Consider the following 25,698-nt stretch of genomic DNA (forward strand, 5'->3'; position numbering starts at 1 on the left):
TGGTGTGTGTGTGTGCTTATTTTACCCCATGAGCTTTTCCCTATATAGCTACAATGTTTGGCATGTCTAGGTTGGTATGTCTCTTTTAGCTTTGCACATGTAGAGACTGGAATATATTAATTTTTACACACACACACACACACACGCACACACACACACACACACACACGCACACACACACGGATATATATACATGCAAAATTCAGACTAATGTTTATGGTCGCTGTTGTCCTGAGAGCATGGCATCTGCTTCCAGGATGGCCCTTTCTTTTATTTTCATATCAAGTTGCCCTGCCCCTTCTTAAGCACAGCACCTCTACAGCCTTATGTTGCCACCACTTTGTTTTCCCCTTGGTGATGGTATGCTTAGGGTGATGTACAGTGCTAGTTTTCTACCAATCATAGTGTGAAAAACTAGTCCAGAAAGATCCACTTTTGGTCTCCTTTGGCCAAAAGTACTTTAGTCCGTGTCTTTTCTGTGTCCCCTACATAGCTTGTTGCAACCTGCAAGCTGGACATCCTTTGCTTTTCTTTCAACAATTTCTTCCTCATTGCCAATCTTCCACAGAAGCAAGATTTGTAGAGTGCACAATGAAGCATTAATCTGTCAACAAATTCTCCTCCCTATGATCTGGCTCTCTGAAGCTCTTACACGGTCACTAATGGCCTCTTCTAAGTTGCATCTCTGACTGATGCCTTCCTTGCCCGTATTATCAGTTTATGTTGGCAGCAGGTTTGCAGATGTACCATACTCTTTCTATTTTTGTATAATGGGCTGAACAGCCTGCTTTAAAGGTCTCTAACAACTTTGTCGCTAAGCTGTCTGCTGTGTTCCTTGATGTAACAAGGGGGCCTCTCACGCCTGGATTTTGCAGTGGAGATGACAACTTAGGCAGAGGTTGGTGGAATTGGCAGGTTTTTATTTCGCCATATTTGGAACAATAATGGCACATCCAGCTCTCTATATAACTAGCGCCATACAAAAAGCACCCTCTTTCTAAGAACCCAGAGCCTTAAATAGGCTCAGCTATTTGAGGACTATACCATCAATGGCTCACAGGGGTGGTCTATCAAATTCCTTTATACATTTACAAACATTTCCATAAATAAATACATGCATTTTAACATTACTACAAATAGCTAAATAATTTATTTAAACCTACCACAGCACCATTGTAAAACACCAAAAAACTATGTGCAAAAAAATTCCCGACACTCCCTTCTCTCATGGCCTCTGCTGGAACCTTTAAATCGTGTCCGGACCCCCAGGGAAGCATTTGTCTGAACGCTTGGGAAGAGACATAAAAGACAGGTGAGTAAACACATCTTTAACAAGCAACTTCTACTTCTACTTACTCTTTTACTTTTAGATTTCACACACACACACACACACACATACACACACACACACACACAATTGCCTAAGCTTCACCAAATTGTAGACCTTGTTGTTCTAAGTAACAATACATTTTCTTATCACAGGCGACCACCACACTCCTTGATGAAGAGCAGCTGTGCAAGGCCCGGAACAAAAGGCTACATGCCAGTGATTAAAATATGTCAATAAATATTCAATAAATACTTCAAACTTCATGTGTACAAATAGATCTTGATGTGCAAATCCCTGCTTAAAGTGCAGTGCTAAATAAAGTGCTTTTAGTAAAGTGCAAAATGCTCCTCAAGAGCTGCTCCAGTGACTACAGTGAAACAGGCAAGTTCTCTTTATTACACTTGGTCTTCATAAAAATGTTTGCTCACTAATCTAAACCATTTGAGACCTTCACAGATCATCAGGACTGATAATGAAATTAAATCACACACAGGTGGACTAATAAAATTATTTCTGAAGACAGCTGCATTTGATTTTATTTAGGGCTGTCAGAGTAAAGGGGCCTGAATAAAAATGTGCATATCACTTTTTCAAATAATATTTGTAAATATAGCTTGAATCTTATCAATCATTTTCTTTTCACCTGAATAAAGTATTATTTAAACATAAATTGCATAATCACATGAAAGTCCAATAAAACAGATTGGGTGTGGTTTTAATTTGACAAAATATAAAAAAGGTTCAAAGAGTATACATTGTTTGGCAAGGCATAATATATTTTTCAGTTAAATGGCCAAGAAGGTGAAAAATGATAAACGTCTTAGATGTTCATGTAGTTTACACACTGATACAATCCCTGAAAACATGCTCACAGTGAGAAATCAGTTTACACTATTTTTATGAAACAGGTTGTACTTTTGTTTGCATTTTCTTTTGAGTCGCGAAGCATTTTCAACAATGTCTTCATGGGGTTTTCTCACCACAATTAACAGACATTAAGCTATGAATGAAGAAGTATTCAAGTTATTATCTGCATTAGAAAGCTTTCTGAGCCCTTTCAGTTATGACAAGGAACTCAACTTACTTAATGTCAGGGTATAAGGGTTGTAAACTAATATTTCTTTCATTGTCCAAAGGAAAATTATGTAACTTTTTTATACATTTTGGGTTGTGTTGCAGTATAGTCACTGTTTGATGTAAACAATCCTCCAATGAAAAAGCATGAGCATGTTCTGGAGGATTCCAAAGTGAAAACACACAAGTACCATGACTGTAATGTTTCAAGCTAAAAACAAACTGCTCTCCATAGTCATTCTTAATTTGAGGTCCACTTTAGGGACTTGACTTGCATTAAGTGCAGACACGAGTGCACCCAAAACCTTAAGATGATGGGAAGTGCCCGATTTGGCACACTGTTAAGCTGGAGAACAGGACCATTCTCTTTGAGTTAAGATTTAATCATTAATCCTAGGAGAGTGAAATCATAGTGGTGTTAAATGCTAAGATCAGTGTTTAAAGCTACTAAAACCTGGTGTGTATGTGTTCCAATTTGCACATTTTCTAACTGCTGTTATTCCCAAGTAAAAAAAAGTCAACGTTGTGCAAACCCCCTGATGACTGTTTCTTTTGTTTTTACCATCCTGTTGCACAGTAAGACGGCTTTTTGCATCCTGTTTAAGAATTTACCAAATGCAAAAGCTTGCAGTCATTATATAAAAAAAGGTTTTATTCTATTGCTACAATGTTTCGAGCAGTGTTTTTTTTTTTAAATGGTGAGAAATTTGCTCCTTGGTGACTCCCTCCTGAACAAGCAAATTCCATTTGCTTAATAAAAAAAAACTTTAAAGGTACCGTATTTTCTGCACTATAAGGCGCACCGGATTATAAGGCGCACCTTCAATGAATGGCCTATTTTAGAACTTTTTTCATATATAGGGCGCACCGGATTATAAGGCGCATAGAATAGAAGCTACTGCAGTCAAACGTTTGACTGGGGTTGCGTTATGCATCCACTAGATGGAGCTGTGCTAAAGAGAATGTCAACAAAACAGTCAGATAAGTCAGTCAGTCAAACTTTATTAATACACTACAAACCAGCGTTCTGATAACTCCATTCACTCTCATGGTAAGGTCTCCTCTACATAGAATTCTATTGAATAGAGCCAACCGCACGTTAGGAATGCATTGGAGTCTATGAAGTTGAAGTTGAAATCAAACGTTAGTTAAAACGTGAAAGGGAACTTTTCCCTGATTCAGTAAACACGTAAAAGAAACAGTTTGATGCACTAAATCAAACGTTAGTACATTCACAATATAGTAGCGTTAACTGTTGAATTCTCTCGCTGCTGCTCTATTCCCATGTTCGACAGCCTTGAGTTTGAACTCAGCATCGTAAGCGTGTCTCTTGAAAGGTGCAATTGTGGGGTCGTTATACACACACAAGTGGTGTTGGACTAGGAGTAAGCACAGTACAGGTGTTTACCGCTTTTACTTCGGCGACACCCCTGACTACGGTAGCCGTAATGCTGCAAGCGGTGCGGCTTTGTAGTTTACCAGTCGTACTGAAACATTTTGACAGAGCGCCGTGTACAACCAGTATGGATCAACCAATTAACCAATTGATCCATATATAAGGCGCTCTGGATTACAAGGCGCACTGTCATTTTTTGAGAAAATTAATGGTTTTTAAGTGCACCTTATAGTGCGGAAAATACGGTAGTTAATTTTTAAGTACAGTAGGTCAAAGTTTAGCCACATTAATTTGTTTCTCTCAATGTCTGATCTATTTTGAAATGTTGTGTTAAACCCGTTTCTTCACTTCATCTTTTATGTTTTGGCATCTCTCTAGTTCTCTACTTGAAATATTTTTCTGCATTGTATATGACAACTGGAGACATCAACACTATGAATAAACATCTTGAATTATGCAGTAAACAAAAAAAACGTTAAATAAACTAGGACGTAATAGGGCTTCTAGCTGTCTAGATTATTGTACCAACCATACCTCTGCCTGCACAACACAACTGCTGGTTTTACTCCTTAAAATGTAAGACATTCCAGGTATTAACTCTTGACAAGGCATACCTGTTACTTGAAATACATTTCAAGTGATTACTTCATGGAGCTAACTGACAGATGCCAAGAGCATGCAAAACTCATTAAAGAAAAATGTGGACACTTGGAAGAAATTATATAACAAGTTTAACAAATAATTCCACATGTTCCTTGTCTATTACAGTGCAGAAAATAAAAGCCCGAGAGCGAGAAGGTGTATCCATACGATTGACAGGTACTCTATGTAAGTGACTCCCCACTTTATGTGACTTCATGAAGTTTTTCGGCAGGGCCTTCTGAGATTAAATTGTTGCTTTCGGCTGTTTGCTGGTTCTGTCAGACTGGTATTTCCTATGGAAGCATGTTACTGTTGATACACAGGATTTCCCACATTCTGTACCTGACAGAATGCCAGAGTGATCTGCATCCAAACCAGGCTGCCTAACTTTGTCATAACAGGATAAATCTTTACATGAATGCACATATTTCACGGAAAATTATGTGATATGTTATGTTTACACATTTTTGCTAACAAAAGCGTTTTAACTGTTGAGTTAAACAAACATCTAAGATGTGTATGTGTTATACTCAGAAGAGGTCTTGTCTGAATTTCTGTCCATATGTGTCAAAGCATCTGTTCCATGCTGGATCTTTTTTTTTGTTGTTGCTTTTTTGGAAATTCAGAAAGATTTTTAAACAGTCCAATTGTGGTTAGTGTGCTAAACCTTTAATGTCAACTGTCTCTTTATGCAATAGAATGACTGCATGTATGAAATTTTGAAAGTGAAAACAACTCCAACCAGGAGATGTTTTTATCTACTAGATGGTTTACATTTTTAGTCTCTCTCTAGTCTGCAGAATGTGGTCAAGGAAAGTAACGGAATCCATTTTTTATATTGGCTGTCTGAAGTGATGTATATCTTGTTCTATCACAAGGTTACCTCTGATTGGCTGATCAGCATCTTTTGAAAACTCCCTCCCTGGAAACTGTTTGCTTTTGAGGCAGCTTACTTTAGAGACTAATGCTCCTTTTCCACAGACTCTACTTAGGCCAGCTCCACTTCACTCAGCTTGTTTTTTAAACGTTTTCATTCGTGGATTTTTTTTTCATACCTCCTTTCTTGGTCACTGCTCACAATCAGGGCTGAGTAGGGACTACATGTGACATGAACAGACTGCTGTTCATTGATTGGCCATGGGTCAAGGAAAAATGAAAAATTTGACGTTTTTCGCCGAGGTAGTACAGGCAGTGGCGGGGGGAAACGAGATATTAATATAAATTATGAGTGATTAATTTATTTTCATTACCATAGTTTAAAATAATTTATTAATAATACAGTAGAATGTCATTATTCTCGATTAAAAACAAAAGAAGTGTCCATATTGTGTTTCTGAAAAGACATCACCAATAACACATATTCCCAAAGCTCTATATACTCATAACAAAGAGACCAGTTTAACAATTTAAAAGTGATTTTATTATGTTTAAAGAACAGGATAAAATCCTATGTTAAATATCTTTCAGTTGTTTAAGGGTTAGGATTAGTATTAACCCTAACTAATTTGCATCTAATGTACAAATAATTACATGCGCATTAGGTGTGTTTAAATAATCAAAAAACAATAAAATGCATGCAGAGTGAAATGAAAAAATAAAAAACTATTTTGAAGGAAAATATAGAATCAGACGGATAGGGGGAAAATAATCCAGAGTACACACTCTTGCTTTCATACAAATACAATTAAAAGACTAAAGTAGTCAAATTTTACCTGCTGACACAATTTTCTGATGTCATAATATAATGTCTGTGACTGCTGTTGATAAAAATAACACAAAAGGGGAGAACCAGACTTATCAGAACCAGACTAAGTGGCTTTAGGGGGTGGACTAAGCCACTTCATTCGTCCATTGCGTAATTTGCGATAATTCGTTCTGCTTTGAGCTAACATGCAAGTACAATTTCATCACAAATTACAGTCAGAACTATTTCACAACAGACATTCTAACTTGAACCAGTAGTGCAAGCTCAGTTATTTTAATAAGGTCTGCACATAAGGGATTGTCCCACTATTTAAAGTAAAATGTGGTCCCTGAAATACAGTTCATTACCACTAAAGCAAGCTATTTCTATATAAAAGAGACCATACAGAGTTGGAGTTCATACTACCACAAGGTAACCTTACACATTAAAAACATTTTTGTTTCTGCAGTTTGAACACCAGTAGTCTCAGTCTAATTATTTTGCCACAAATATGCTTCTCAATGCTCTACTTCCCTGCCTGGCAGTCTATTTTCCTAAAGTTAAAACAGTTAACCTTGTTGAGCTATTTCTTTAACTAATTGTTTGAAATGCAGGAACAGCTGTGAAGGACTTATTATAGTTAGGTCCAAAATTATTCATTTCCTTTGAAGATTTAGGTTCGAAGTAATCTCTTAATTTCATTAACATGTTGCTTCTGACTGGACACCATTAATGTTTTGGAGTGACCCATTCCTGACTCCGATGGATAATCTGTGGAGGGAACTAAAGATTTGGGTAAAGGAAAGGAGGCCTTGTAAAATTAAAGACCCAGAGCTCAGTGGATAAATCATCAAAATACCAGAGGAAACATACAAAAGGCTGGTTCGCAATTATAAGAAGTGTTTGATTGTTGTGGTACCAATAAATAATTTTCCATTAATTATTGAGAAGAGCATAAATAATATATTATATTTAGATGTAAATAAAAACAATGTTTTTTTCAAAGCTGATATTGCTTTTACATTGTTTAATTATCTTTTGATGGGCCACTTTCTAATTTCCTATCAGAAAGAAACTTCTTGGTTAAAAGAAAATAATAAAAAATCTATATCTGCCAGGAGTATGAATAATCATGGGGTAACTTTATGTATTTAGCAACACAAATTTAGAATTTCCAACTTTAGACTTGAAAATAATGAAGGATGAGCCATTAATTTCTGTCAAGATGAGGTAACTATAAAACAATTTGCTGTAAAAACAAGAGAAGCAGAGGAGAACAGTTTCATTCATTTTTGAGGTAAAGCAGTGTCCTGATTTCAAGTTGAGTCAGGATAAATATGGAAAGGTTAGACAACATTCCTGCAGTTCAGCCTTTGATGTGTCTAATCCCATTTAACATGAATCAGAATGGATGATTTATTTTCACACACAAAGGCACCCAAACAAATTGGAAGGGTGGTTTTCTACAGGGCACTGAGACTGACTTCAGATACCCATGCACAGACATTGTATTTTTTCCTATTATTATTTTTTCATTAGGCCTCTCCTTAAAGGATTAAGGCAAACCTCAGGAGATAATGTTCCTTTAACATGTTTTCTCGGTTGCTGTGGTACATTTCTCACATTATCCTTAAGATTTGCAAACCGATGAATTTCTCAGAACATTAAGAGGGTCTTGTTCAGAATCTTTAGTCTGTATCTCTAAAAAAGAAATATTTAGGTCAGTCAACAAACCTGTGAAAATCCATAAGGTACTGAAAATGAAGAGTGTTATCAGTGTAAGGTTTTCTAAATTAAACTCTGCAAACCATCAAAGTGATATATGCATGTATGTATTCATATACAGTTAAAAACAGATTTTTACATACACTGTAACATAAAAGGGAAACAACCTCTTTTCATACTGTCTGATATTAAACTTTTTTCCTGTTTTAGGTTAGTTAGGATAATCAAAATCATTGATGTAGTATTTATTATTTCAGTTTGAAGAATGAGAGACTTTGCTGAGAATATTTTTATTACTTCTTCAAATTCAGAAGTTTAGATTAATTTGCCTTTGAACAATTTGGGAAAGTCCTAAAGACTAATTAACTGGAATCTTTGAGTGAAAACGTTTGAGTTAAAAGGAGGCACACCTGTGGATGTACTTTAAGGCACCAATTCAAACACACTGCTTTCTTGTGTGACAGCATGATAAATTGCAAAATATCAGGAAGAGAATTGTGAACTTATCATTTGGAACATTCTTAGAACGCCTGAAGATGCTACATTCATTTGTTCAAACTATTGCACACAAGAATAAACAGCATGGAAATGTCCAGCTGGACACTGGAGACAAGTTCTGTGTCACAGAGAAGGTAAATGTGTTTTGAATTGGTCAATGCAAAGCCCTAATATCAGTCCCACAGAAAATTTTAAGACAGACCTGTAAAGGTGTGTAAGAGCAAGGTTATGTCAGGAGGAATTGGCCAAAATTCCTACAAGCTACAGTTAGAAGCTTGTGGAAGGAAACCTAAAAATTGGGCAAAGGCCATACAGTTAAAAGGTTAACTTTATGAAAAACTGTAAACCTCTAAATTTTATGGGATCATCACGTGGGCTTTCCCAAACTGTTCGAAGATATAAATAATTATGTTAATTCTAACTAACCTGAAAGTTTATTCTGATTTAATGTTAGTCATAAAAAAATGTCTTCACTGTGCCTTACATGTGCATATGCATGCCCTTAGATGTTTAGAAAACAGCTTGTGATTGATTGATTGATTGATTGACTGATTGATTGATTTAAACTAGTTCTGTAAACTAGAATAGAACTAGTCACAGACATTCCCCTGGTCAGGGTCAACCTGACAGTAATACAAAGTGGTAATGCTAAGTATTAAACAAGTACATTTCAAAATAAAAGTTTGAAACATATCTAGTTAGTAATTCAATATTCTTAAAAGCAATCACTCAAGCAAGATGAAATGACAAGCCTGCCTAGAGTGATATGCATTTTGATCATTATAAAATGAGCTGATTTATGATACAACTACCAGTTGCACATAAGCACCAGCATGAGCGTATGGAAGTATGTGCAGAATAACAAATCAAACAAGAAATACATGTTACTGATGTACCACAAGTGAGTGGCAGGATGTTGTGGAAACTAAACAAGTGCTTTAGTTTTAAATTCTGTTCTAGGAAATGCACAAAAGCAACTGAGAAAAACTGTATATAACATAAACAATATGGATAAGCATCTGTTGTTAAATTATTTAAAATATGAATCTGAAGGGCAGAAACAGTGCAAACAAATCTAAAGAATATTTGTAGTTGTTTAAACTTAGAGATAGTAGACAAGTCTAGTTAACTAAACATTCAGTATATAGTATTATTTCATATTTCAAGTCTTCTCACAGACACTGTACATATATTTAACCATGCCACAATAAGCATTATACATTAATTAATTTCCTCTGCCTCATTCTGTGAACTAGAACAAAAATGAGAGCCACTAAGTCAGCTTGTTCTGAGCTACAACAGGAGATGTTCTTTGGCATCTTCGATCAAAATCTGGTCCATCCTGTCCAGTCCTATTAGAGCTGACTGCAGCTGTGAGCCAACATTTCAACACATGCTGCTGAATTCAAATGTGCACCAGATTGGGTTCTGGTTGAAACTTCATTTTGAAGCCCAGTTGGTTTACATTTTGGACACAATTACGTTTTGTTCTACTTTCTGTTATCACAGGGTGCAGAGTTGTTTCCACACAGAAGGTTTATGTTCTCTGTTTGTCTTGATTTAATATAGTTGACAACAACCATTGTACCATGGCAAGCTCAGCTCTGCTGTAGATGATTAAATGCCCAAATTGAGGTCTTGCATGATTGCTGGATCAAGTCAACCACGGGAAGCCTTAGATGGCTCTTGGCCGGCTCAGTGCGCCACCCCCCCTGTACTGGATGTGTGTGTCAGGCTCCTCATACTGCTGCCGTTCTTCATGACGTAAGTGGAGGAGCCTCTCTTGTGCTTGCGCTGCCGATCGCAGTGGCAGGAAGAGTCTGCCAGATAGTGTCTGTGGCAGCAGAAGAAGCTCTGCATCAAGTCGTGAAACAGGTGACCAGCAAAGAACATGTAGATCCAAGGATTACAGCAGCTGTTGAGACTAGCAAGCAACATGGAGATAATGAAGGCTATGTCTGCAGAGAGAGAAAAATAACATCTCAGTTAATTTAAAGGGAAAGCATTCGAAAGAATAAACCTAAACATTTTTAAAAAATCTAAATGAAAAAAAGAACACTGAAACATGTATCATGTTTAACTAATGTACACCGTATTTATGGCGATACTTAATATGGTTTGGAAACCATGGGGTGTTTTCGGTGTTTTCATGGAACTTACACTCACCGGCCACTTTATTAGGTACACCTTGTTAGTACCGGGTTGGACCCCTTTTTGCCTTCAGAACTGCCTTAATCCTTCGTGGCATAGATTCAACAAGGTACTAGAAACATTCCTCAGAGAGTTTGGTCCATATTGACATGATAGCATCACACAGATGCTGCAGATTTGTTGACTGCACATCCATGATGCAAATCTCCCGTTCCACCGCATCCTAAAGGTGCTCTATTGGATTGAGATCTGGTGACTGTGGAGGCCATTAGAGTACAGTGAACTCATTGTCATGTTCAAGAAACTAGTCTGAGATGATTCGTGCTTTAAGACATGGCGATTATCCTGCTGGAAGTAACCATCAGAAGATGGGTACACTGTGGTCATAAAGGGATGGACATGGTCATCAACAATACTCAGGTAGGCTGTGGCGTTGACACGATGCTCAATTGGTACTAAGGGGCCCAAAGTGTGCCAAGAAAATATCCCCCACACCATTACACCACCACCACTAGACTGAACCGTTGATACAAGGCAAGATGGATCCATGCTTTCATGTTGTTGATGCCAAATTCTGACCCTACCATCCGAATGTCGCAGCAGAAATCGAGACTCATCAAGCCAGGCAACGTTTTCCAGTCTTCTATTGTCCAATTTTGTTGAGCCTGTGTGAATTGTAGTATCAGTTTCCTACTCTAAGATGACAGGAGTGGCACCCGGTGTGGTCTTCTGCTGCTGTAGCCCATCCGCCTCAAGGTTCGACGTGTTGTGCGTCAGAGATGCTCTACTGCATGCCTTGGTTGTAACGAGTGGTTATTTGAGTTACTGTTGCCTTTCTATCAGCTCGAACCAGTCTGGCCATTCACCTCTGACCTCTGGCATCAACAAGGCATTTGCGACCACAAGACTGCCGCTCACTGGATATTTTCTCTGTTTTGGACCATTCTCTGTAAACTCTAGAGATCAGCAGTTTCTGAAATACTCAGACCAGCCTGACTGGCACCAACAACCATGCCAAGTTCAAAGTCACTTAAATCACCTTTCTACCCCATTCTGATGCTCGGTTTGAACTACAGCAGATCGTCTTGACCATGTCTACATGGTATAAATGCATTGAGTTGCTGCCATGAGATTGACTGATTAGAAATTTACGTTAACGAGCAGTTGGACAGGTGTACCTAATAAAGTGGCCGGTGAGTGTACAGGGGGCCTGTGGGGTACTTATAAAAGAATCAGTGTCTGCATGTAACAATTTAGGACTCCTTATTAAATATAAAAATTATTTTAAAGAAATGTTAACATTGATATCTAATCTAATTATGTATTTTTCTGTGAAAAAGAGAGTCATTAAATTGCATTTCAATTTGAATAGTTTAATAGTCTTACACCTTTTAGCTACACTACATTTGGTGAGCTGCTTGTGAACTGCTCTCAGTCATTGGTCTGAGGAAAGGTTGATTCACTTCTCACTTTTCAGCTTTTAGGTTTCTTGCGTGTAAAGGCTGTTTCAAATCTGTCCAAAGCATCTCAATGAGTCCAAAATCTGGGCTTTGATCCGGCGCAGAACCATACATTGCTTATTTTTCCCTTAGTGAATTTACTGATGTCTTGGATCCCCAAACCATGCTTCACAGTTGGTATGATGTTTTTAAACTGCTATGCTGTGTTTGGGTTGTACTAAATATGTATTCACTTGAGGTGTCCAAATGATTGGATTTTTGACTCATTTGGTCAAAGAGCATCATTCCAGAATTCCTGGTCTTTGTCTACGCCTTCTCTGGCAAACTTTAGTCTGTCCTGCATATTTTCTTAAAGAGCAAAAATCTCCTCTTTGCTCAACAGTAGCAAGAGCCTGCTGTAGGTCCCTGTGTCATTTTAAGGATTTTGGAGACTTTGTTTAGCATCTTGTGATCTGTTTAAGAGGGAACTTTCATGGACAGCTATCTTACATCACATCTTAACAGTCTCTGAATGTTTCTTTTTTTCAATTTATTTCACATATTTAAAAAAACACTGGCATGTATAGAAAGTAGACTGGGAATAATTTGACCACACTCACTGAAATAACGAAATTATTTCACAAAAAGTTATAAAAGGTCTTTTTCTTAGTTTTAATTACTTTGGTATATTACTTAAATGCTTCAGAATTGTCAAAACTCATATAAAATATACACACGCCCGATTTTGTTACAAAAACACACAACCCTTTATACCTAGTCCTAATTTTTTACAGGACTGGTGGTCCTTGTATCATGTAAAACATGAAAAATTGTTATTTGGAAAGAGCCGTAAAATGTGATGAACTTAAATCTCCATAGGGGACTCTACCTACTGCTCACGTGTGGGAAGCCTTGTATGACTAATAGAGCTATGAACTAGCAGGCTGAAATGAGTTGGTTAAGCAGTAGCTTCTTCCTTCTTGCCTCTAGAGATCTGGTGGTGGAGACATTCAGGTGAATCATGTGCATAGTGTGTACAGATCTGCTCTACCTAGCCTTGAGAAGAGAAGTTCCCTAGTATAAATGCTGACATTGGAGCTACTTGCTTTGACACTTTCTGCTGGTCAGAACTAATTGTTCACTTAGATACTGGTACCAGAAGGCTAATATTCCACCTGCACAGAGAGACACGGAGTCCACTGGGAAATTGATGTCCCACATGTCAAAATGTTAACTGTTGGCTTATCTTTACTGACAAGGTACCTATGGGGACTGGGTTGTATTATGCAGCTACAGGTTGGCTCATAATACCGGTGGCAAAAAGCAAGCCATTATTGAAAGACAGGATAAGAATTACCATTTGTAGTTTGCCAGAAGCGACGTAGGGAACACAGCAAACGTGTGGAAGAAGGTCAGATGAGACCAAGTTTGAACTTTTTGGCCTACATATAAAACATACAATCACCAGGATGAAACATAGTGGTGGCAGCATAATGCTGTTTAAAAGCTTTTCTTCAGAGAAGAGAAAAGGAGGCTTTTAGGGAGTTTACACTCCAGGATAGTCTAGGGGTGGGGAATACCAAAACATTTCTCATCTTGATTTGGTTTTGTTCTGTTAAACACTGCAGTTGTTTTTCACTGCAGCAAAGAGGATGAAGACAAAGTCAAATAGTTACACCGGCTTCTCGTTTGGGGCAGTATCACAAGAAACTATCCAGTATGAGCGGCAGGCGAAGCAGTTCATTGTGCAACATGTTTCTCTGTGTTCAAGAGACAAATGCAACAGTACAGAAAAAAAAATGTTGGAGGGGGAGAGAACTTGCTTACATGGTCTGCTCCAGAGTACAAATGAGCTTACATACCTTCCCAAATGAAGCAGACATCTGAGGAAGTGAACTCTGGTCTCTTTAAAACAAACAAAACGGCTAAACAGCTAAAAGCTATCTCAGAGTTGATGGGAAGATATATGGAGCTAAATACTGGGCAATCCATGAAGAAAACCTGTTAAGGACTGCCAAAGACTTTGGATTGGGGTGGAGGTTCACCTTCCAGCATGGCCAACACAAAACATATAGCCAGAGGTACAATTAAATGGTTTAGATCGAAGCATGTTTACTTAACGGAAAGGCCCTGATTTATGTTCAGACCTAAATCAGTCTGAAATTCTGTGATAAGGCTGGAAAGTTTCTCTTCACATACACTTTCTGTCTACTCAAACTGGGCTTGATTGGCTGAATACATGCATGCTATATTTTTCTGATTTTTGTTGCAAAATATGTGTTTTGGTCAATTGTATCAAATAATTTCAATTCAGTTTATTTACAGAGCACTGATTTCCAACAAATGTCATCCCAAGGATATTTACGAAACACACAGATCCAACTAACAGGCAAAAATATATCATCAACTTAATCCAATCCTAAATTTCCCAATAAATAAAATCTCAATAAAAAGCATTGAGGTTTGTGGTGGCAACCTAATAAAAGGATTGAATCAAATACTATGCAAATCACTGTTGGGCTGAAACTCATTCTTGGTATTAAACGTGTTTGTCCCACATTTTAGATTTTCTACGAATAATCAGGTTAAATTGTTTCACTACAGATCTTTAGCTTGTGATGAAATAGTATTTTAAATAAATATGTTAACATTGCTGGCTTTCAAAGTATTTCATATTATTACATTTTAAATCCTGTTAAGCTAAGATTTCATGGGACAGACACATGTACATGGAGGTGGCTCACAATAAAACCAGGCAGTTTTTGGCTCCCCATTTGATATACCTGCATTCTCACTGGGACTGAAAGCGTTTTTCATTTAGAAATATATCAGCTCCCGTATTAGACACCCTCCAAAACATTCTGGATTAATAAAAGCATGAGATGTTAATGGATGCTGAATAGAACATCGTCAAGCTGACACAGAGATGACGAATGGGGATTTAAAAGAGGCCGCCCTGTGGGGAAAAACATGCACCTTGTTTTCCCATCCACTCAGCCGATTACATTTATAGCTGCAAAGCACATTGAGGCAGAAAGTAGCTTGAACAGTGGAAAGTGGACGACTTCCAAGTATTTTTTTTTTCTTCTTCTCTGAACCGTTAATGGGGTGTGGGAGATTTAGTACTTATTGTCTTCTTCACTCCTCAAGTGCTGAGCTGCTTTTTTCCTGCCTGAATCTGACTCCCTACAGGACTGGGTTTTCTGCTCAGAGCTGTGTTTGTGCAATGTTTAAAAAAATGACCCAAAAAGAGGTGTTTGTTTAAGAGATAAGTCAAACAGCCTGTCCAGAGCTGAAAGACTATTTGGTGAAGGATGTCACAAAAATATGAAACTCAGTTCCTTTAAATACCCCAAATTGAGAGTCCAAACCTTTATCTTTTTACACTAACTTGTGGGAGTTTAGTAACAAAACAAAATAATTATTATTGGCTGTTTTTTCACTTATCTTCACTTCTTTCACTTGTTATCTTCCTTTACCAACAACTTGGTGAAGTAGCAAGGAGAATATGTTAAGAAGAAGAAGAATTAAAACAATCATTGCAAGTAAGCAAAAGTTCATATTTTTCTGTCAACAAATTTAGTTTCACATTGTGAGGATTTTACTGACATCCATGCCTTCTGGTAGAGAGTTAAATGTTTTTCAAAATTTGCTCAAATTCCTTAGCTACGAAACTTCCACCTTCAGCTTCTCAAGCAGGAGCAGCAAACCTTCAAAGAACCTGCAGTAAATGTGAAAGTACAGGCTCCTTCTATTACCATTCACACTGAGATTTAGACAGATACCTACTTTTGAAATGTCATAAGGAAATATCTCACAACCTTTATACCTAGTGGGTGAGTTATATCTAGTCCATCTGCCTACTGTCAATACCCGCTGTCTGGGCATATAATCACGGGGTGGCAGGTGCCTATCTCCACGCTGCCACTGGGTGAGAGGTAGGTACATCCTGGACAGGTTGCTAGTCCATGACAGGGCAACAAAGAGACACACAGGACAACAACCATGCACATCTAATGCATATCTAATTTAGATTCTAAATCAACTATGAATGTCAGAATAATAAAATAATTTTAAAATCCTGAAATATCTGGTATTTTTGATCAAATGATGTTTGCTCTACCAACTCTACTTCGATTCAGTTATTTTCCTAAAGTAAATTAAATATGCAGTTACAGGATGAAGCAGTATAAAACACAATGATTACATTTAAGTATATGATGGATAGAAGTATTAGGATCAATGACATTTAATTACAGAATTTATATACCGGTACATTGAAATTTCATGACTTACTGTATGCTGTGCACAAACTGGGTTGTAGCATTCATAAAGAGTAGGCAAAAGAGGTGAAAAGTTTGTCTTGTAATTTAGTCTTTGTAGTCTATGTAGTTATTTGAGAAAACAGACTTTATCTTAAAATTTTCTGGAGATAAAGGAATCTAAATTACACTTGTTTAGGGGTAATGATGTATTTGATTTGGTTTTGGAGCAACTAAATAAAGGATTTAAGCAAAAGAAAAAAGTTGTACCCAACATTTTAAGTAGCTAAGAAATGTTGGAGTGTCTGTCATGTTGTGGGCATGCGTTGTTGCTTCTAAGTGTATCAAAAAAATCGTAAAAATTGAAAGAGTATTAGAATGGACCTTGTTAGAAAAGTATATTTGTACTTCAGATATTCAGCTTCTCATGAGAAGTGTGTTTCTGGGTATGATTAGTGTAAGTGGAAAAGTTTAAATACATTAAACTGACAAGCAGTGACTTATTTCCCCAGATATCTTTTAAGAAAGTCAAAAACTCCTGTTGAGACACAAAGTCAGTCAGTCAGTCAGTCAGTCATTTTCTACCGCTTATTCCATAGTGGGTCGCAGGGAAGCTGGTGCCTATCTCCAGCAGTCTATGGGCGAGAAGCAGGACAGATCGCCAGTCCATCGCAGGGCAACACACAAACCACCATGCACACACTCATTCATACACCTAATGGCAATTTAGAGTGACTAATTACCCTAACAGTCTTTGGACTGGTAGCAAATTTAAATTAGTTAAAAACATAACAGCAATAAAAGAGTGACCAAAACTTTCAAAACATGTGGGAAAGCAGCTTCCACACAATTATTTTTCAAGAGTTTGTTCACCAAATATTACTAAAAGGTAATGACTGTTTTGCCCAATTATATTTTGTTTCATATGTTTTCATATCTTCATTACAACAATATTATTTATAGACCATTTGCAATTATTTCTTTGGAGATCTATAAAAAATTACTTTTGACTCTTGTTTAAATAACCAGTGGAAAAAACATTGGAAAAGAAAGCTGTTTTGTTCCATTGAAATGATTAATCTAAGACATTCAGGTTTTTAAAATAATGAATTCTGAAAGGATTTACTGGTTGTTGAACCAACCCAAAATGTTAAGCCGAGCAAACCAGTTTATAGACAACTGGCAAACAGTGTAAAAGAAATGTGACATATAGGACGGCTTTAAAACATGCAATCTTTCTGACTGCATGCTTGAAAATGGCTCACAATGTATTGCAGGTCACCGAGTAAAAAAAAACCCAAAAAAAACATCATAACATAGAATATACACAGATGTATTAAAAATTGCATTAACAGCAGTCTGCCTTCGGAGCGGCTTTACTGAAAGGGATTAATTAAAGAAGAATTTTCAGATTTTCAATTTTTGATCTATAACTGAACAAGAATTTGTGCAACTTTGAAATGGTTCACATTTATAGATTATGGAACACATCTGCTTTGCTACTTATGTCTTCTGTTATAGAAAACCAACTATAAAAGGAGAAGAACGTCTGAAAAACCCTTTTAAATTGATATTATATAAGCTAATACTTGATGTACTGGTTCCCAGTGGCATTGAGGACCGATAAGAGTTGTAAGTGACATTCTCATTCATCTGGTGTTACTCCTGGGAAGTCTGGATTCAAACATCTTTGTGCTTTCTCAAAGAAAAAAGGGGAATGTTAACGAGAGTTTTTGACAATGACCTTTGCATGCATACAGCATTTAGCTCTGAAGTATTATAAGCCGAGGGTTTATGGACAACACATTCTCAGTGCCTTGAATCAAAATTGAAGACAACACTCTGCTCCTTGTGTCATAAATCACTTCCTTGCACAGAAGATAAAGCTGTCAGCTAGTATATTATATCATAATTATATCTAAAAAACTGGTGCATTTATCTTCCAGCTCTTTTGCTTTTTTTGAAAAACTGAAGAATGAGATCTTACCCTCTCTTGGTGCAGCAGGATCCCATGCAGACCACATCTGGACAAAGAAAAAAGGAGTCCAACACACAATGTAAGCAATGACCACCACAAATGTCATTTTCACGGTGCGGATCTTGGCTTTCGATATAAGCCTGACGCTGCTCACGCGTGACAGTGGCTGTGCGCCCTTGGACGGCCTCGGCGTGAGAGCCAAAAAGTGCTCCCTCCTGGTTTTCATATTGATATTTTGCCATATTTTAAAGCATATCAGGCCGTAACAGAGGCTTAATATCGCCACTGGAAGAATGTAGATGCTCAGACTCATCCATGTGATGTAGGCTTTGGCACCCCAGGGTTCCACGAAGTCCCCCCAGCAATCGTAAACGCCATTTCCGACATCCCTGAGAGAAAAAATGTAGGCTTGTGGGGTGCTGAAAATCAGACTGAGGATCCAAGATGCGATCACACAGAAGCTATCTTTCCCCTTGTGCACAGAGCGAAGCGGTTGGCAGATCGCTAAGCATCTATCGATTGACATCAGGACCAGCATGTAGGTGGACGCAAACATGCCCACAACCTGGAGGTATTTGACCAGCCTGCAAAGGAAATCGGGTCCATAAAAGCGAAAGGTTATTTCCCAGATAAGCTGCGGCAGGACCTGAAACACCGCCACAACAAGATCTGCGATGCTCAGGTGCTTCATGAAGTAATACATCCGCGAGTGGCTGTGCTTGGTGGTGTGGATAGCCCAAAGGACGCACAGATTACCGGTCAGAGCGAGCAGCAGCACCACAACCAGGACTGTAACTTCTACTTTGGCTACATCTTCGTTTCGTTTTAAGGGATTTACCGTGCTGTTCCCTAAATGAGTGCTGTTTATATGGCTGGAGTTATACCAGGAAACGTTCTGAGACCAAGCATCCTGTGCGCGTAAAAGTTCCTCCATTGTGCGCAGTAGCGCCAGATTTTGCGCAGTCAGTTGTCACATCACACACTGCATTCAGCCGACACTTTTAGATCTCCAGTTGCTCCATGAAACGTTGCTTTATTGTTGTTCTTGGTAAATTGACCAAACCTTCCAGAAGTTGGGATGTCGTCTGCATGGAAACAAAATGATTAAAAACTTTGATTGCTTCAAATTTCTCAAAAACAAAGAAAGAAATATCAAGTAAAAACATATCAAATTGAGAATTTATGCTTAAAATAAACTCACCCGGGAGAAAATATTCTGCGTTTTTGTTTGATCTGCAGTCTGCCTCACTTTCTGCGTCCAGCTGGATCTCTGTTCTGCTCTGCTCTGTGCATCCCACCAGTGTCTGTGCTGTCCCCCTCCCCGCCCTCACCAATTTCATTTTCACCGGAAGGAAACTGCCTTTTCTGAGAATGTACAGACCTCACATTACTTAACTTTGTATTTCTTCTAATCTACTGAGCCTTTTTATTCCGATTTTCAAAATATGTGGGCCACTTTATACTGAATTACCTTACTATTGCTATCTCATTGACCTACCTTTATGGGCGTAAACATTTAGCCCCACCCCCAATTATAAATAGGTGAAAACTTATAATAATATCTTTGAACTGTAGAAGTTACCTAGTCTTTTACGTATATACCAGTAACAGCTCTGTATAAGCCATTTCAGTTTTATTTCATTAAATTTTGTTCTGTAACCCTAGTGATAAATCCTAAAGCTCAGTCATAGAGGCTCACACTTTAAGTTCAAAGCTTGGTATTGTTATCATGGTGTTAACATGGAGGTCGTTATTTTATTTGCATAGAATTTGTTGAAGTCATGATTCTATTTAATTGCCTGACCCACATGCACAGACGCTCAAGGATGAAACCAGGAGGAAAGTTTTAAAAACAGTTTATTGAAATAATAATGGTGGTCTTCTTCAGGGGAATCCATTAGCAGAGTCACTAGGAAGGAGAGGTAGAGCTAAGTGGGAAATAAATGGAATGGTCTGGAATGGTTTGAGGATGAGAGGCAGGGCATTGAAGGTGAAAAACATGCTTGATGAGCAGTCGTGCAGTCTGAAATGATGTTGAGAGTTTTCTAAGGGGAATGAGATGACAGGCTTTACAAAATTGGTCAACAACAGTGAGTATGGTGGTCATACCTTTAGAGACAGGTAGTCCCCTGACAAAGTCTTCGACGATATAGACCTGGGTCGAGAGGGTATGGCGAGGGGTTGGAGCAGTCCAGAAGGAGGTTTTATTTCTTGCGCAGATGGAACAGGCGAGAATCTATTCTTTGACAAGCTATGGTTCTACTGGTACCACGAGGACATGAGAATTTAGCTGTGTGGATCCAGTGAATGAGCCTGGCATGGAAGGTTGATGGTATGTATATACGGCTGTCTGACTCTGTCCTACTCTGTTGGGTTCAGATTGCTGGGCCTGTCTGATAGTCTCCTTGATTTCCCAGGACAGAGCACTGATGACACAGCTAGGGGGAAAAATAGACTGGGCTCTTGTCCTATTCATCAGAGGAAAACTGACAAGAGAGGGCATCTGGCTTGATGCTTTTGGATCCTAGATAGTAGGAAATAGAGAATTTAAAGCGAGAAAAGAACAGAGACCAAGGATTGTTGTGAGTTGAGACATTTAGCAGACTTTAAGTATAACAAGTTTTTGTGATCTGTCCCAACCAGCACAGGATGTTCGGCCCCTCCTACCAATGCCGCCACTCCTCAAAGACCAAGTTTATGGCCAAGAGTTTTCGATCCTCTACGTCATAATTTCTTTCTGTGGGAGACAAGCAGCGAGAGAAAAAAGCACAAGGATGAAGCTTGTAATCAGAGTCTGATCATTGCGAAAGTACAGCTCCAACCCCCACATCAGACTGCATTAGGATGGTCGCTTGGGAGAAGCGTTCCTTGAGTTTCTGGAAGGCATTTTCTGCTTCAGGGACCTAGGAAAATATGGTCTTGGTGGAGGTTAGGGAGGTGAGAGATGCTGCAATCTGGTTGTAGTTCTTGATGAGTCTGCAGTAAAAATCTGCAAATCCTAAGAATCTCTGTAATTGTTTGCATTTTTTGGGGGGTAGGCCAGTTTATCACTGTGTCTGTTTTTTCTGGAGCATTGCGGACCTCTCTCCCCTTTAAGATGTAACCCAGGAAAGTTGCATATGGTTGGTGGAACTCACATGTTTCAGCCTTGATGTATAACCGGTTCTCTAGGAGACATTGGAGGACTTAGCGCACATGTTTCTTGTGATCAACGATGGTCTTAGAATAGATCAGGATGCCATCTATTTAGACAAACACAAAGAGGTTAATAAAATCACGAAGTACATCATTTACAAGAGCTTGAAAAATGGCAGGGTTGTTGGCAAGTCCAAATGGCATGACGAAGTTTTCAAAATGTCCTAGGGGAGTTCTGAAAGCTGTCTTCCTCTCATCTCCCTGGCTGATATGGATCAAGTGATAGGCCTTCTAGAGATTGATTGGAAAATATGGTGGCCCCATGGACAGGTTCAAAAGGAGAACAAATGATCAATTTGGTTCAGACCTCTGTAGTCTATACATGGTGGAAGTGAAACATCCTTCATGGAAATGAAGAAAAAGCCTGCCCCTAGTGGAGCAGGGAGCATTTATGTAATTTTCCATAGTTTCTCGTTCTAGATGGGAGATGTTGTACAGTGGCTAATGGAGCTTCAGGTAGGAAGTCAATGGCACTGTCATATGGTCTGTGAGGTTGTCAGGAAAGAGCTTTATGCTTGTTGAATACCTGTTGCAAGTCTAAATACACTTCAGGAATCTTGGACAGGTCAGGAGGATCCACCTCCTTAGGACTTGCCAGAGGACATGGCGAAGAAATGGCTAACTGGAGACAGGTGGAGAGGCATGCAGAGGACCAGAATTCGATTTGGAGTTCAGACCAATTCAAATGGGGGTTATGTTGAACCAGCCATGCGAAACCCAGCATGAAAGAGAACACTTTTAAGTGCACTTGAGTTCCAGCTGCAGGAGGTGGCTGGCTAGGGAGGTCTTATCTGGGTCATGAGAAAAAGGTCGCTTTAAACTCCTGAATAAACTCCTTATCTAAGCATCATCAAGGGGAAAAGAGTGGGGAGCAAGGATGAAGACTAGTGAGCAATGCAACAAGAATCCCCCACACGGACCCAACATACCCAAAAACCTTTCTGGTGTAGGGGAAATGATGTTACAGAAGGTGGTATGATGTGATGGTGCATGAATTCTGGGGACCTCTACTGGTGGAGGAATGGAAGGTTGGGTTTGGAGCTTTAGAAGGAGAGCAGTAAAATGATCCAGACATTGGTTAGTGGAATGTTGCTGCTCACCCAGGGACAGTAGGACAGATTCATGAGTTATGAGTTGAGTGTCCTGTTCAGAGATGGTTTTCCTGAGACCATGGGTCAGAATGGCTCGAGTGTTTTGTCATGATTCTGTTTAATTGCCTAACCCACATGCACAGACGCTCTCAAGGATGAAACCAGGAGGAAAGTTTTAAAAACAGTTTATTGAAATAATAATGAATAATGGTTGGTGGTCTTGATCTGGAACCTTCGGGGGAAATGATAAGCAGAGTCACTAGGAAGGAGTGGTAGAGGTGAGTGGGAAATAAATGGTCTGGAATGTTTCGAGGATGAGAGACAGGGGCTTACTGATAGAGGTGGAAGATGTAGTATGCCAGGGAGAGTAAGCAGGAATCTTGGGGAGAAGTTCGTGTGATGGTTGTACTGATGAATGGAGGGCGGTGATGTTCAGAGCAGCAACAGTGGATGTTGTAGGGTGGACAGGTTTGTATCCGGAAGAAGCAGGTGACAAAGAGCTTTGGGACTGCCAGTCGTGCACAAGAGACCTGAAGCTTCTGTTAGCTGCAGAAATTCTTGAAACCTGATATCCAGGAAGAGCATGGTATAGCTCTGAGGATAATCCCTAGGAGGGGAGAAACACAAGGAGGCTTTACCAAAACGCAGAGAACCAACATGCAGGCATGGAGGGCTAGGGTTTACCACATGGATTAACACTCAAGCAAAGCCAGCTCCTCATATACACTGGCAGAAGTACTCCTACACCCCAGATTCCTGACAGTTGATTGTTGATTTTGTACATTTCTCTTTTATATGATAAAAATGGATAAATAAATACATTCATTTTGGTCCTTAGATTTATCTGCCTGTGTTTATGAATCAGAAATTTCCTAGTTATAGATCATCACGTGTCTCTTGCCTTAATTGTATTAATGTTGTATAAAACAGATCAGTTGTCAAATGTGTATTTAATCCCATTGGGGCCCAAGATGAAACACAGGCGTGGGGCCCTCCACTTCCCTTCGATGTCATTATTTTTCTATATCCTCATTTATCTGAGACCACTTTAAGCTTATTGCTACAAATCATTAAATTATTTTCCCTGCAGGTTGTTACATTACCAAACCACAATTGTGTCTGTTTACTGTTTTAGACATCAGTGTTAGCCTTCTTTTTGTCAAATGGCATTCACAATTAAAATTAAAGACATAAAAAAATAAAAATAGGAACAATTCCTGCATAAAACTAAAAATACTATTATTGTAAGAAAATCAAAGTGTAAAATATAAAAAAATGCAAAAGGAGAAAGTGTTATATTTATTTAATTTATTTTACTGACCACAGGCAAAAGTATAAAGAAAGCATATTCCTTTAAATTTTTTCTTTTGATTTTTGAGCTTTATGCATGTAATTCCTATTTATGGTTAATGGCTGTACATGCCATTTTGGGTTTAATTTTGTTTGTAGTTGCTTTGTGGAATCTATGGTATGTGGCCTTTTACATATGATGTTAGATTTATATAATTTCAGAACCGAGTAAACACCAGATCACATGAAAAACTTAGAACACCTCATCAAATTTTCAGCCAATTCTAAACAATTGCTCATATATTATTTTCCATGTTATTATTTTATTTATTCCAGGAAAAGAAAGTAGAAACATAGAGGCTGTGGTAGGGTGTCCTAGTTTATTCATATGACTGTAGGTCATCTTTAGCTGAAAAACGTGAACATCACGTCTCATCAACAGTCTCTGAATATATGTTTTCTTCAACTTATTTGGCACGCTCAGCTGAACACTTGCAGGTGGTCTATTGTGAAATTCTGCTGAATCAGCCTTGAATGTTTAGGAAGTGTGCTGTGAATATTGTGACCACACTTACTGCTAGGTAAATGGCTTATTTTCGATTTTATTCACAAAAACTGGAAGGCTACAACATTATTGTTACAAAACAGACAGAATTTGATTGTTGGAAAGAAAAAAACAAAACAAACTGATGCTGTGTAAGGTCTATTAAGAAGTTGCCATTTGATTCTGTTTCATTATAAATAAATAGGATGTTGCTCAAACTACTGGGCTTGAAAGTCTTTAAAGAGAATATTTAAATAAAAGCTATGTTTTATATTTTATGGCTGACTGTATGTTTAATCTTTTAATCTCTTAATCCTTAAACAACTTCTCTTATTGTATTTGCAATGGAAGCTTTTGGATTAAACTGAATTTATTCATTATTAAAATCTTCTGAAATTCTGGAATTTGCATATAAATGGTTGACTGATTAATACCAAAATGGGCAGCTCCTAAACAAATGTTGGGAAACGTATTGGTACATCTCAGGAAATTAGAATATGCATTCCAATAAGGCCCGTTTGTCAGATTTAAAGGCACAATTTCTGTATTAAAAAGTTTTTTAATTGGTCTGATGGAATATTATAACCTTCAAAGAAATTAAATGTGGTGTTCTCAGCTGTAAGCATCATAAATAACTGAAATAAAGGCTTTATAACATCAGTCAGTGTAATATTAATCTATAAAATGTGTGTTCTTTGTAGATTGAGTTGCTGAAATACACTATAATGGTAAAAGTACTGGATCACATGAACAACTCATTTCAACTGATTTATGCTGTTCCAGTCACTTCCAGGGCTGCAGGTGTATAAAGTTTGGTGACACTTGACTGGCCTGCACAGAGTCCTGACCTCAACCTTCTTGAACACCTTTGGGATGAATTAGAGGCTGCAATTCTGGTTTCCTCATCTAACTATGAACACACTCCTGAATCTTGTGGAAGATGTTTATTGAATAGTTAAAGTTACTATTGCTGGCAACGGTGGGTTTATCAACAAATTGGACCTTATAGATTGAGAATAGGATTTCATCATAGTTCATTTATGTAAAGGTAGACAGATAAATACTTATGTCAATAAAGTGTAAATGAACTTTTCAATACTATTCTAATTTATTGAGTTTCACCTGTATGCGTTCGTTGTTTTTTAGAATCAAGAGTTTTTTGTTATTATATCTAAATAAATAAAAAATACACCACAATATAAGTACAACAAAGAGGAGATACTGTAGATGTAATCTAAATGTTTTATGGTTTCTGTTTTATGTTGATTTTTAGAATTTAACCTGAAAAATAGGTGTAACAGTTTTCATAAATGTTTATGTGGGAAGATTTTAGTCAGGACTAATAAATAAATATGTTTAATCACTAACAATTTATTAAAACACGCTTACACGACATAGT

At 38.0% G+C, this 25,698-nt stretch overlaps 1 protein-coding gene across 1 annotated transcript; it reads right to left on the reverse strand.

The window, feature by feature from the left end:
- Positions 1 to 5,839: 5,839 nt before the first annotated feature.
- LOC124856343 (isotocin receptor-like) lies at positions 5,840 to 19,494 on the reverse strand. Its single transcript, XM_047346687.1, has 3 exons — positions 19,381 to 19,494; positions 18,189 to 19,264; positions 5,840 to 10,307 (listed from the first exon to the last, which is right to left on the reverse strand). The coding sequence occupies exons 2-3, from the start codon at positions 19,111 to 19,113 to the stop codon at positions 10,045 to 10,047; spliced, it is 1,188 nt and encodes a 395-aa protein (XP_047202643.1). The 5' UTR covers positions 19,114 to 19,264; positions 19,381 to 19,494; the 3' UTR covers positions 5,840 to 10,044.
- Positions 19,495 to 25,698: the final 6,204 nt, after the last annotated feature.

Source organism: Girardinichthys multiradiatus, chromosome 20 (genome assembly GCF_021462225.1).
Source record: "Girardinichthys multiradiatus isolate DD_20200921_A chromosome 20, DD_fGirMul_XY1, whole genome shotgun sequence".
Taxonomy (NCBI): Eukaryota; Metazoa; Chordata; class Actinopteri; order Cyprinodontiformes; family Goodeidae; genus Girardinichthys; species Girardinichthys multiradiatus.